Source organism: Oryza brachyantha, chromosome 8, assembly GCF_000231095.2.
Source record: "Oryza brachyantha chromosome 8, ObraRS2, whole genome shotgun sequence".
Lineage (NCBI taxonomy): Eukaryota > Viridiplantae > Streptophyta > Magnoliopsida > Poales > Poaceae > Oryza > Oryza brachyantha.
In genome coordinates this window covers 15,763,925-15,777,400 of record NC_023170.2, presented here as the reverse complement: position 1 = coordinate 15,777,400, position 13,476 = coordinate 15,763,925, and the positions used below count along the sequence as shown (strand labels likewise).

At 45.2% G+C, this 13,476-nt stretch overlaps 3 protein-coding genes across 3 annotated transcripts; 1 reads left to right on the top strand and 2 right to left on the bottom strand.

Annotated features, from left to right (window-relative positions):
* Window positions 1-1,256: 1,256 nt before the first annotated feature.
* On the top strand, window positions 1,257-4,066 carry LOC102715506 (IRK-interacting protein-like). Its single transcript, XM_006660202.2, has 2 exons — window positions 1,257-1,714; window positions 2,447-4,066. Exons 1-2 carry the CDS (start codon window positions 1,262-1,264, stop codon window positions 3,953-3,955), a joined length of 1,962 nt encoding a protein of 653 aa, XP_006660265.2. The 5' UTR covers window positions 1,257-1,261; the 3' UTR covers window positions 3,956-4,066.
* Window positions 4,067-4,734: 668 nt separating this feature from the next.
* LOC102715230 (cytochrome P450 76M5-like) lies at window positions 4,735-6,345 on the bottom strand. The gene has a single exon (XM_006660201.3). The coding sequence runs from the start codon at window positions 6,343-6,345 to the stop codon at window positions 4,822-4,824; it is 1,524 nt and encodes a 507-aa protein (XP_006660264.3). The 3' UTR covers window positions 4,735-4,821.
* A 5,176-nt stretch (window positions 6,346-11,521) lies between these two features.
* Window positions 11,522-13,149, bottom strand: LOC102714945 (cytochrome P450 76M5-like). Its single transcript, XM_040527053.1, has one exon. The coding sequence runs from the start codon at window positions 13,137-13,139 to the stop codon at window positions 11,622-11,624; it is 1,518 nt and encodes a 505-aa protein (XP_040382987.1). The 5' UTR covers window positions 13,140-13,149; the 3' UTR covers window positions 11,522-11,621.
* Window positions 13,150-13,476: the final 327 nt, after the last annotated feature.

Genomic DNA, 13,476 nt, shown 5'->3' with positions numbered 1-13,476 from the left:
GTACATGGTACAGCACAATGCATTCTGTACTCTGTACCACTGAGAGAGTGTGTATGTGAGAGAGAGTGGTTGAAGAGAGGGAAGTGTCAAATGTCCCAACTGCTAAACAATTGCCGGTAACCAGAAAAGAATAAGGGCACTGCACAGTATTCTACATGCTTTCTCTTCAACATTCTTTTTCCTACTTTTAGGCAGATACCACAAACCAGCATCTCTCATCTGTAAAGCCAAAGTTCTCTCTTCTTCATTTTTGATGATGGTCTCCCACTCCGTTTCATACATCTTCAAATCCAATGCTGGTCCTGCCCTGCATTACCACTGCTGCCAGTGCCACTATGATTACCATTTTGTATTTCCTCACACGCTCAATTACAAACAGAAAAATTCATTAGGGTTTCTTAAACTTGAAATGGTGTGGCGCGTGAGACAAACATCTGCTTATCCCGCCAACATGGTGTGGTCAAAACCTTACCATCCAAGAGTGCAAAACAATTTTCTTTTGTGACAAAGAGTTGATCAGTTTTTGTGTTGTCAATGCCTTGATGGTGTCATCAAATGTCATTTAAATATTTTTCTGAAAATGGTAAATTATAGCAAAACCTATTACCCTCTCCCCTTATTCACTTCCACCTTTTATTTTAGGAAGTCAAAATTTAAAAAGATTTGAGCCAACAATTGTTTAACAATAAGTATATTTACTACAAGAGCACTTCAAAAATACTTTAACACGATATTGATTTTACATATTTTATGATAGATTAATTACTAGTAAAATTTTAACCATAAATACTTTGTAAAGAAAAATATGTCTATAACAATAGACCGAGGGAGCCGAAGGCAACATATAACATACATTTCTCATATTAACCATAAATACTGTGTTAAGATTAAGATGAGAAAGTAGCTGCTGAAGAAATTATGGTTTTTGGTCGAGATAAGGAAATATACGAGGAAGTATTTTGAGATGAACTGATATTTAGAAGCAACTATATTTTAAAACAGAAAAAGTATGAAGCCGTTGAAAGCTCCTTCGACAACCATCAAGATTTTAACAATATACAATTATATAATTCATAAGATAAACTAAAAACGAGAAGCTGAAACACCCAGCTTTCCTAGATTTTCCTTGACATTATTTTGGGATCTTATGTTTCCCAAACATGATCATACTCTAACCCCAACATATATATAAAAAACAAAGAAAATCATAGGGTTGGAGTCCAACCGGTAATTTGTTCCCTCGCAGCATTCATTTCCAGACATGCATCGCCAACGGAAGGGACCGACAAGCAACAAACTGCAGCGAAGCAAAGCGCCACCACCACCTCCTCCCAAAAGCCCAGCGCACCACTTGACCCGCGCTTCTCGCGCCGCCGCCGTCGCCGTCGCCGTCGCCGTGTCCATGGCGGGCGAGGCGACCACCACCGCCACCACCACCTCGTCGTCGTCGTCCACCCACCCGGCGCCACCCCCGGCGGCCGCGCTCCCGGCCACGCGGCGGGAAATCCAGGCCGCCATCGCCAAGGCCACCGAGCTGCGCGCGCTCCACGCCGCGCTCCTCCAGGGCCAGGGCGGCGGCGCCCCCAGCCGCAGCCCCGCCGCCGCGCTCATCCGCTTCCCGCCGGCCGCCGCTTCGCCGGCGCTCTCCAAGGCCTCGGCGTCGGCGTCGGCGTCGGCCGCCGCTGTCGCCGAGGACTACCCCGTCTTCACTCCGGTGAGGAAGCAACCTGTCGTCTCTTCCGCTTTGGTTTGGCTCTACGCTTCCCCGCTTGAAGGAGCGTGGTTCTCTCTGTGTGACAAGTGTTGCCTTTGGTGGTTGATTTTGCCTAGCTTCTGCAGTTCTGCTTGCTTGCCATGCTAGTGTTCTGAATATTTCTGCAACTATGAAATGCTAAGGTGCAGGATCTGCTTGCTCCTCTTGCTGCAAGGATTATTTTGTGTAGGTTTGGTTGCTAATTATTGGTACCTGCTAAGCACCATTTCAGATTAACTTGAGCATCTTCAGGTTCTACATATTGATAAATGATGAACCCCTTTTAGAGGGTAACGAGTGGACATTGGTGGGATTGAATGCTCAAACTTTGTTGCAGTGTTTGGTTTGGTGAAGCTCTGAAAGTTTACTTTGATTGACTGATGCAGAGTGAACGTACTGTGTAAGCATTTTTACTAACCATCAAGTAGATAAGCCAAGAAAATATGCAGACTGTCGTTGTGAAACGAGCTGATTTCTCACTTCTTAGTAGTGTAGCGCATATACCAAATACTACTATCTACTAACTAAGCTGTTGGTGTATGCTTTCACTAACTTGGCATAAATCATTGATTCAGCTGTCTCTTCTTGGAATCTAACCTTTTCATGGGTCATGTTGATGATATTCTGAATCTTATGCTTGCTTCTTGATTCATCTTGTAACAACTAAGATTGTTTCTTGGTGAATTCCTTCAGACTTATGATGAAGAGCCACTTGGTGGAATGAATTATATTCGCCAAGACAACAGGAGCCTCTCTGAGAACTGGAGTGGGATCGGTTTAGACCATGAAGGTCAGGAGGATGAGGTGGCTTTCTCAGATTTTGACAATCACAACACCTTCTCTTCATCGAACAGTGAGCTTCACTTCTCTTCATCAAATGAGCATCGGCGGAACAGATTCGGATGCAGAAACCACCCATCCTTCCTTCAGCCTGCGCTCTCTGCTGACGGTTTCATTAAATCGGCTAGCAAGAGGACAGATTTGGCAGAATTTAAAGCTGTGACTACTTGCAACACTTGCAAGCCTGCAACAATCAGTAGGCACCCTGAAGCTGATGTCGAAGCTCTCAAGAACCTCAGCAGTAGAGTGCCGCAATCAAACTACCATCCCTCCATATGCTCAAGGCCAAGGCAAAAAGGGCCACATATTCTGTCATGGCTCTTACCCAAGTCAAAGAGAAAAGTAAAGTCAGACATGTCGCCAAACACCATCGAATGCGAGAACATGTCACAGCTTCTCAAGGAATGGGGGGTGTTCTCTCTAGAATCTCTGAAAAAGGAGCTTGCTGAGGCCCATGAACATAGGGACGCTGCTCTTCAAGAAGCTGCAGAGATGAAATCATCCTTAGGAGAACTGACTACAAAGCTAGTGAGCTTGGAAGAGTACTGCTCGGAACTGAAGAAGGCTTTAAAGCAAGCAACAAGCGCAAAGAACATGATATCTCACTCAAAAAGGTCAGCCAGATCGCTTGGAGTTAGTAGAGATAATTCTATGCCCGTCAGTCATGAAGTCATGGTGGAAGGGTTCTTGCAGATAGTATCAGAGGCCCGCCTTTCCATTAAACAATTCTGCAAGGTACTAATCCAACAAGTTGATGATGTTGACAATGGGTTATCAGATAAGCTAAACTTGCTTCTGCAACCATATCAAGTAACGCTCACTGACAAGCACTCAAAAATAGTACTGTATCATCTCGAAGCTCTCATGAACCAAGTAATGTATCAAGATTTTGAGAACTGCACGTTTCAGAAGAACGGTTCACCCAAGTGTCTCGACCCGAAGCAAGAACGCCAGGAGAGCTTTGCTTCATTTGTCGCCCTGCGCAACTTGAGCTGGAATGAAGTCTTGAAGAAGGGCACCAAGTACCACTGCGAGGATTTCAGCCGTTTCTGCGATCAGAAAATGAGTTGCATTGTCTCGATGCTGAGCTGGTCATGGCCGTGGGCTGAGCAGCTCCTGCAGTGCTTTTTCGTGGCTTCCAAGTGCATCTGGTTGCTGCACTTACTGGCATTCTCATTCAGCCCACCTCTGATGATACTGCGGGTTGAGGAGAACAGGGCATTCGATCAGATGTACATGGAAGATATCCATCTTGACAAGCAAAGGTCACAGAACCCATGTGAAGTAAAGATCATGGTGACTCCCGGGTTCTATGTCCAAGATCGGGTGCTCAAATGCAGGGTACTCTGCAGGTACAGCTAAATCTTTGACACGATGCTGATTTATCGTTTAGTTTCCTTTTGACCAATTGATGTTAGCTTAGTGGTAGCATTTGTTCTGTTAAGTTGTAAAGCATACAAGAATGTCAGGATATTGGGTCACGTGTTTGCCTAGTGGCTGATGCCAATACATCTGTATTAACATCTGCCAAGTAAACAAGCCAGTTGCAAGAGATTTGTGCAAAGGAAAAAAAAAACAAACTTAACAGATTCCTTCTCTCTCGTAGTTTAGTGACGATCCACATAAACGCTGATTTCACTGAATATAAAAATAAGTAGAACTACAAATAAATAAAACATAAAAATTCAGAGGGATTGAAGACCTGGTTATTCAGAGTAGGTGTTCTACAATGGTTGGTATCTACTTCCTGATAGTAGAATTAATCTAGACCATTTACTTTTTATAATACGATGAATCAAATATATTTATACTGTCGTATGAACTACTGACATTACAATAATTTTTCTACTAGTAGTAGAAATCTAAATCAACTACTGAGATTATTCAAATGATGGTAACACTAGTAGTATAATGATGGTAACACTAGTAGTATAATGCTACTCGTAGAGAGAACTCAAGCTCTTAAGTTGAAGAACAAGAGAAGTGATGGTGACATATTTTGATGGTTTTTTTTTCCATTCTTAAGAAGCACCTTGAGATAAAAAGAATTTAGTGTAAAATTCTTGTACCTATCTCAAGTTATTAAACTTTTACACTGAAAAATATAATATCTTAAATTACTTTTTTTGAGGATGGTAAAAAAAACGTTATTTTGATAGTATTAGTTGATATTCGAACTTTAAAAGTAAATCTAGCCCCGTAAATGCGGAAGCGGCAGGCTAATCCTGCTAGTCCACTTGTATTCCACTAGAGGCAAGTATGGGAACGGCCTTGAGTGGGACAGAGAGGACATTGGCAGTGGTAAACCGTTCACTGACATCCAACTCCTCGGCCGACATGCCATGGGGGAGCCTCCACTCGAAGGCGTGCAGCAGCGACGCCAGTATGAATGGCACGACGCGCTCCGCCATCGGCAACCCGGGGCACATCCTCCTGCCCGCCCCAAACGGTATAAACTCGAAGTCCTTCCCACGGAACTCCACCTTCTTCTCCGCCCTATGCGGATCCAAGAATCGCTCAGGCATGAACTCCTCGGGCTTCTCCCACTCTGCGGGGTCACGCATTATCGCCCACACGTTGAAGATCACCGTCGAGCCCTTCGGCACGGCGTAGCCGGTGATCTCGACGCCGTCCTCCACCGCCCGGTGCGGCAGCATTATCGGCGCCACCGGGTGGAGGCGCATCGCCTCCTTCACCACGGCGCGGAGGTACGGCAGCCTTTCCATGTCGGTCTCCTCGACGGCGTTCTTGCCGGCGAGAACGCCCTCCATCTCCGCGCGCGCCTTGGCCATTATGCTCGGGTTGCGGAGGAGCTCCGCCATCGCCCACTCCACCGTGATGGAGATCGTGTCGGTGCCAGCGCCGAAGACGTCGAACATTATGGTTGACACGTTGTCGCGGGCTATCTTGCCGGTGGACGTGAGCTCGAGGAGGCTGTCTAGGAAGTCGCCATGCTTGCCAGTCGAGGTGCCGGCGTCGGCCAAGCGGCGGTTGATTATGCCATTCAAGATGGCGAAGATCTTGTCGAAGCGCTCCTCCATCCATGGACGCCATCGCTGCAGGTCGAGCGGCTGGAGGAAGGGGAGGAGGTCGGAGACGTTCGGCCTCGCGATCGCGGAGACGAGGTCCTCGACGGCCTCCTGCAGCCCGTGCGCGGACGCCGCGCCGACGTCGACCACGTCGGCGGAGAAGAGCGTGCTCGACACGAGGTTGATCACGCCGCCGTACACGACCCGGCCGACGTCCACCTCCTCCCCGGCGCGGCCGGCGAGGTAGCCGACGATGTCGCGCACCTTGCGCTCGCGGACGCCGCACGCCGCGGCGAGGCTCCTTGGGGAGAAGACGTGCGTGGCCGCCACCCCGCGCAGCGTCTTCCAGAGCGGGTCGGAGCTCGGGAGCCATATCATGGACCGGCCGGCGAACCCGCGGGCGCGGGCGATGTCCGGGACCGCGCGCGCCGCGAGGCGCCGGTCGTGCCTCGCGAACGCCTCCCTCGCCGCGCCGGGCGACGAGACGACCACGGCCGTGACGAGCCCCAGCCTCAGCGTCATCACGGGGCCGTGCTCCCGCGCGAGCCGCGCCAGCGCGTGGTGCATGTTGCCCCGCAGGCTGAGCACGTTGCCGACCACCGGCAGCGGCGTCGGCCCAGGAGGCAGCCGCCCGGCGGCGCCCGATCCTCGCCGGCGCGCCGTGTAGTAGGCTAGCGCCGCCGCGGCGAGCGCTGCACATAGCAGCCACGCCTCGAGCTCCATTTCGTGGCTACTTCGCTCATGGACGACGCATGCTGCGGATGTCTCCCATATAACATGAGGTGTGGACCGATAAGACTTGAACTTGGCGAATTCCGTTTCAAACACGGATGACCCCGTTTGAAACCAGTGATGAATTTTGGATTGTCGTGGACACACTTTTCAAGTTTTTAAATGACATTTCATACAAAAAAATATAAAAAAGTTTCTCTCCTAATATTTCTAAAACAATAGTTTCATTGTATATTAGTTAATTTAGTCGTTTATACACTTAAATTGTTATCACGGCAATCAAATAATCTTTCAGTTCTAAAATCTCAGCTATCTTAAACACAACCGTCATGTATGGATAGCGGAAGGTTGCTCAACACGTTCAGGTGGACGGACGACTTATCACCAGCAATCAAGGGCTAAGGCCTTGTTCAGATTGCAATTTTTTTTCAAAAACGTCGCATCAAATTTTTAGACACACATTTGAAGTATTAAACACAGTTTAATTACGAAACAAATTTTACATTTCGCCTGGAAACCGCGAGACGAATCTTTTTAGTCTAATTAATCCGTCATTAGCATATATTGGTTACTGTAGCGCTTATGGCTAATCACGTCCTAATTAGACTCAAAAGGTTCGTCTCACGATTTCTCCCATAACTACGTAATTATTTTAATGTTCATATATATATTTAATATTTTATTTAGATATCCAAAGATTCGATGTGATCTTTTTAGAAAAAATTTTTTGAACTAAACAGGGCCTAGATCTATCGCCCGCACTCTCTATTCTTCTAGATGTAATCAACATCCACGCATGTACGTAGCTACAAATTTGGGCCCTCGGTACATACCACAAAGCTGGTCCTTATGGTTTAATAATATCAATAAATAAAATGATAAATTTAATTGTATATATTAATCAAAGTTGCATAATCTGTTACGGATATGGTTACCATCACGCATCTTTTTTTTTTTGAAACGCCAAAAAGAAAAAGAGGAATCGTTAGTCCCTTGAACGTGCGTTCACATCGTTGTATTAGTAGAGCAATAAGAGAATAACTTTTAAAAATAAAGCGAGAAATCCCAAAATATTGAAACACACTACTGTCAATTGAAACATGGAAATTTTAAGCCCCCTAACTTTTTGGAACACATGTGCGGTCGCACCACGGAGGGGCACCCACGGGCCGCGTGACTTTTTGTGATCGATAGCGAAACCAGCTGAAACTTGTACGTTGCCTTCACCTGCGCCGCCCCCTGCGTGAAGCTTCCCCACCTTTCCCATCGGCTCTGTAGGAACATTTGTTATTTCTTTTCCACACTCAGTATAATCCTTCGTCCCATAAAAATTTAAATTTTTATTATTCGTTCCACAAAAAAATCAGTTTTAAGAAATTATTGTGATGGAATTTAATAAAATGAGCACCAAATGCCTTGTGATTTAGAAAAAAAATCAGAAAACAATTCTATTTACGTTTAAAAAAAGTGAATAACATTTCTTCACTGTTTTGTATTGTCACGTTGAACTAGGCTAAAATCTGGAGGATGGAGTACCTTTCAACACTTCTGTAGCTATTCAATACTACTACAGTTTACGACTAACAATTTTGTATATTGTAGCCTTTTTTGAAATATATTCTACAAATGGATCCCTTTAGAAACATATTTCAGGAATGGACTTAATGCTGCGCACCAAACATCATAGCACCGAAACTGAACTACACGGTGCCATATCAAGTGACGTCGAAGCCGGTTGACCGGGGTCACACTCGCTGAGCTAGCGCTGACATGGCAGGGGGTCGGTGCCGAGGCTCGGCGCGATGCCCCCTGGCGCCGACCCTTGGCAGTGTGGCCGGTGGCTATTTTCCCCTCCCAACTCTCCCTTCTCCAGGGGACGGCGCCAGGGAGCATGGCGCCGAGCCTCGGTGCCAGAAAGCGTGGTGCCAAAACCCCTGCCACGTTAGCGCCAGCTTAGCCGAGCGCGACCTAGGTCAACCGTTGTCGGCGCCATTTGATATGGCGCCATGTAGTTTAGGTTCGGCGTCATGATGCTTGGCACAGACCCATTCCTGGAATATGTCTCAAAGAGGTCTATTGACATAATATGTTTTAAAAAGGGCTACGATATACAAAACGCAGGTTTACGACTGCTGGTGTGGTGTCCTTCTCTCCATCTGACCCAAGAAGGGAGGGTTTTTGTTTTCTTGAAAAGGACTGTACGCCAGTAGAGTCCGTCACCTTTCTAACCATTTCTAACCAGCTGATTGATACTCTCTGCTCACAAATAATTCTCGCTTTTGATTTTGAGTTATTTTATACTCTCTCCAATTATTTTATTTAATATCATTGACTTTTTTATCTACGTTTGACCATTCGTCTTATTCAAAAAGTTTATATAATTATTGACTATATTGTTATGATTTGATTTATTACTAAGGTAACTTTAAGTATGATTTAAATTTTATATATTTGGATAAAATTTTAGAATAAGACGAATTATCAAACGTAAATAAAAAGTTAACGACGTCGAACCAAATAAGCAGAGGGAGTAATACTTATAACCTTCGGGATGGTGAACCCAATATTTTAAGGATCGGCATCCACTCAATAATTATATATAAGACTGACCAGATGAATACAAGATAATATTAGCAAAAGCTCACAGTCTCACACACATCCATCTAAAATTCATCACAATAATACAAGATAAAATTCATCACATCCCAAGAGGAGTTGATTTGTTGAGGGATAAAAAAAAGCTGAGAATGGATTACTAGGCCTACCTGATTTTATACATATATAATCATAATTGGATTTCTTTCAAAAGAAATTGGATATTCATGAGAATACCCAGGAGATCCATGGACTACCCCTGCTATGTAACATCAAATTTGTATCTTTAGATTTATAATTGAAAGTACTTTTAGATTTACAACATCACATAAAAAGAAACGAACAAAGTTCATTTATCTCTGGTTGAAAAATATTTGTGAACAGGGAGAATCTTGACTACTTATGGTGGTGGTCAAGTACTATAATGACGATACAGTTTTATTGATAGACTTCAGTAACCAACGTAGCAAGATGGAACATACATTAGGTAAATTATATACTCGAACCATTTTCAGGGCCTCTTCGTTTTAAAAGATTTTTACAAAAAAACTAGAGAAATTGAACTATCTTTTCTGAATTTTTTTGTAAAATTTTCTATGAAACGAAGAGGACCTCAATGTTTATCGATAGTCATATTGACGGACTTACACCTGTTCTACAGATGTCCTTCCTTACATATGCCCTTATTCCTTTACGTAGTGGATACTTATTTGTCAAATGTCAAGCTAAGCTTCTCATATACTAGTAGCAAGTTATTTCACTCTGATCGTTGTTGCTACTAACTCATTCAATTTTGTCCTTAGCAAGGAGTTGTTTAGATGGGGCTAAACTTTTTAGCCCTATTTTAAATCGGATGTTTGGTCACTAATTTAAAATATTAAACATAGAATAATAAAAAATTAATTTTATAAATGAGAGCTAATCCGCGAGACGAATTTTTTGAGCCTAATTAATCTATAATTAGCAAATGTTTACTGTAGCATCACATAGGCTAATCATAGATTAATTAGGCTCATTAGATTCGTCTCGCGAATTAGCCCAAGATTATGGATGAGTTTCATTAATAAACTACTTTTACTATTTATAATAAATATCCAAACATCTGATGTGACTAGGGGGTAAACTTTAGTCCAGAGACAAACACCCCCTAACTTAGAATGCCCTTATAGCCATCAACCATAAAGTGACCTTAATCTGCTATCGCATACACACCATTGATACTTTCCGGTTGTAATGTATTGGTAAATCCAACTGTGTTAACATTACACAAAAATCGGATTGTTGAAAATATAAATATATATAGATTTAATTTATTATATAAATAAATTATGACATTGAATATGAAAACTAATAGAACCATCTGATATGAATACAACCTGGACACGTATACGAAGTTACGTACAGAGATATTCTGGAACTTTCCAGCGCCTTATTGAGAAAAAAAAAACATTTCACTAATCGATCTAATGTCTTATCCACCAATCTCTACAGCCCTCTGGATCTCTCTATCGCTTAAAAGAAAATTGCAAATCAATCATCACACAGTACCATCTTAAAAAACGATAGCAACGGTTGGTTTCATGAAAAAAAATTGTAAGGTCATTTTCTTTCTTTTTTTTTCTTATGCCATAAGATAATTTAAACTTTTAATCTTAAGTTTAAAATTAATTTTGAGAATATGTTATTATAGTTTAATTTAGTTTATGCTTTTAGATAGTCAAAAAATATATAAATGTTTTATTTACAAATTATTTTGCATTTACTAATATATTTTTTGCTTTTTACAAATTACCCTATTAAATTAAACACGGCTAACATCACCGCAAATTAAATATACATTTTCTAACATTATATTTAGTAAAATAATTCAAACAAAAGTATTCCTCGAAAATCTACCTCATGACTAGTTTATCCAGTCCAGCAGCTAAAGAAGACGTACATTTATAAAACAAAACAATGTATTTCAACATTCTTTTAAATACTTTATAGCCCGCTGTCGTAGTAATTCACAGTTATACTATTAACACCTTTAGTATTAAATAAACAATGCTTTTTGAATTTTCGTACAATCACAAAAACTTTAAAATTTTACTTTGTTTATTAGCATTTGATATCGCATATGTACCATGTCCATAATATTTTTACATGCTTTACCGTGACAAATTCTTCCATCATCATATTTATTTATAGATTCTCTTGCATGTTATTTGTGGTTAGATTTGTTCCGATCCAACAAAAATTATCTCAAGATACCAAATCGTTTTCCACATTAGATTTAGCTAAGTAGGGTGTGTATCGTAAGATCCGACGATCAGAAATGATTTTGTACCTGTACCTGTACCTCAAGCTACTTTTTTTCGAACTGAAGCACTCCGGTCCAACAAAAAGTACCTCGAGGTACCGGTACCTCGCGATACTAAATCGTTTCCCACCATAGGTCTATCTAAGTACGATGTGTACTGTTAGATCCAACGATAAAAAACGATTTAGTACCACGAGATACCGGTATCTCAAGATACTTTTTGTTACTTTTTTGTTGAACCGAAACAAATATCAATCTCATTTGTGGTGGAACGAGGATAGCTATAATTGTGCCAATGCACGACTTGCTGCATTAGTTATTCCAAGAAAAATTCAAAAAAAGTTCTTTAATTAACTCAAGGCTAGTTCACTTAAATTTCGTCAGAATCAATTACAGGGACAGCCTTGAGTGGAGCAGCAAGAACATTGACGGTGGTGAACTGCTCACTGACATCCAACGCCTCGGCTGCCATGCCGTTGGGTAGTTTCCACCTGAACGCGTGCAGCAGCGACGCCAGGATGAGCGGCACGACGCGCTCGGCCATCGGCAGCCCGGGGCACAGCCGCCGGCCGGTGCCGAACGGGATGAACACGTAGTCCTTTCCTCGGAATTCCGCCGCCTCCTCCGCCCGGTGGAAGAACCGCTCGGGCATGAACTCGTCGGGCCTCTCCCACGCGGCTGGGTCGCGCATGATCGCCCACACGTTGAAGATCACCGTCGAGCCCTTGGGCACGGTGTAGCCGCCGATCTCCACGCCGTCGTCCACCGCGCGGTGCGGCAGCAGTATCGGCGCCACCGGGTGGAGGCGCAGCGCCTCTTTCACGACGGCCTGCAGGTAGGGTAGCTTCTCCACGACGTCGTTCTCCTCGATGGCGGCGTTCTTGCCGCCGGCGAGGACGCGCTTCATCTCCGCGCGCGCCTTGGCCATTATGCTCGGGTTGCGGAGCAGCTCCGCCATCGCCCACTCCACCGTGATGGCGATCGTGTCGGTCCCGGCGGCGAAGACGTCGAACATTATGGTTGTCACGTCGTCGCGAGCGATCTTGCCGGCGGAGAGGAGCTCGAGGAGCGAGTCCAGGAAGTCGCCGGCGTGCTTTCCCGCTGAGCCGTCCGCCAAACGTCTGTCGACTATGCTATTCAAGATGCCGAACACCTTGTCGTAGCGCTTCTCCGCCCAGCGACGCCATCCCTGCAAGTCGAGCGGCCGGAGGAAGGGGAGGAGGTCGGAGACGTTCGGCTTCGCGATCGCCGCGATGATCTGCTCCACGGCTTCCCGTAACCCGTGCGCCGACTCCTCGCCCACGTCGACCACGTCGGCGGAGAAGAATGCGCTCGACACGAGGTTGATCACGCCGCCGTAAACGACCTGGCCGATGTCCATCTCCTCCCCGGCGTGCTTGGCGATGTAGGCCACGATGTCGCGCACCTTACGCTCGCGGACGCCGCGCGCCGCGGCGAGGCTCCGCGGGGAGAAGACGTGCGTGGCCACCACCCCGCGCAGCGTCTTCCACCGCGGGTCGGAGCTCGGCAGCCAGATCATGGACCGCTCGGCGAACCCGCGCGCGCGGCTGGCGTCCGGGACCGCGCGCGCCGCGAGGCGCCGGTCGTGCCTTGTGAACGCCTCCCTCGCCGCGTCGGCCGACGAGACGACCACGGTGGTGACGAGCCCCAGCTTCAGCGTCATCACGGGGCCGTACTCCCCGGCCAGCTGCGCCAGCGCGTGGTGCATGTTGCCGCGCAGGCTGAGCACGTTGCCGATCACCGGGAGCGGCGGCGGGCCAGGAGGCAGCCCTCGGCGCCGGCGCCGGCGCCGCGCCGTGCCGGCGGCACAGTACGCCATCGCCGCGGCGAGCGCTGCACACAGCAGCCACCACACCTCGTGCTCCATTTCGTGTCGTGCGCGTGGGGCTCTTGCACCTGCGCACGCCGAAGTGTAGCTAGCTCGCTCCGTATATAAATGGACGTGTTGCCGTTCTGCCGCTGTTGCTTCGAAAACGCGAATATCAACGTTCTGCAGTGTTGTGGTTACGTTATTTTGTTAGACGGACATGAAAGATTAAAAAATATCTTATTTTTATAATAACTCTTTTATTATATAAACAATAGAATTAGCACATGTTTTTTTTGTTTAGGATTATTATAATTTAAATTATTAGAAGTAAGCTGAAAAAATAGACAATTTATTGAAGTGGGCTGATTATAATCTAGAGAGTAGCTTATTATAA

Bases quoted from the DNA above. Each gene is read 5' to 3' on its own strand.
- LOC102715506 (XM_006660202.2), top strand. From the start codon at position 1,262: ATGCATCGCCAACGGAAGGGACCGACAAGCAACAAACTGCAGCGAAGC. The intron at 1,715-2,446 runs GTGAGGAAGCAA...GAATTCCTTCAG, and splicing joins ACTACCCCGTCTTCACTCCG to ACTTATGATGAAGAGCCACT.
- LOC102714945 (XM_040527053.1), bottom strand. From the start codon at position 13,139: ATGGAGCACGAGGTGTGGTGGCTGCTGTGTGCAGCGCTCGCCGCGGCG.
- LOC102715230 (XM_006660201.3), bottom strand. From the start codon at position 6,345: ATGGAGCTCGAGGCGTGGCTGCTATGTGCAGCGCTCGCCGCGGCGGCG.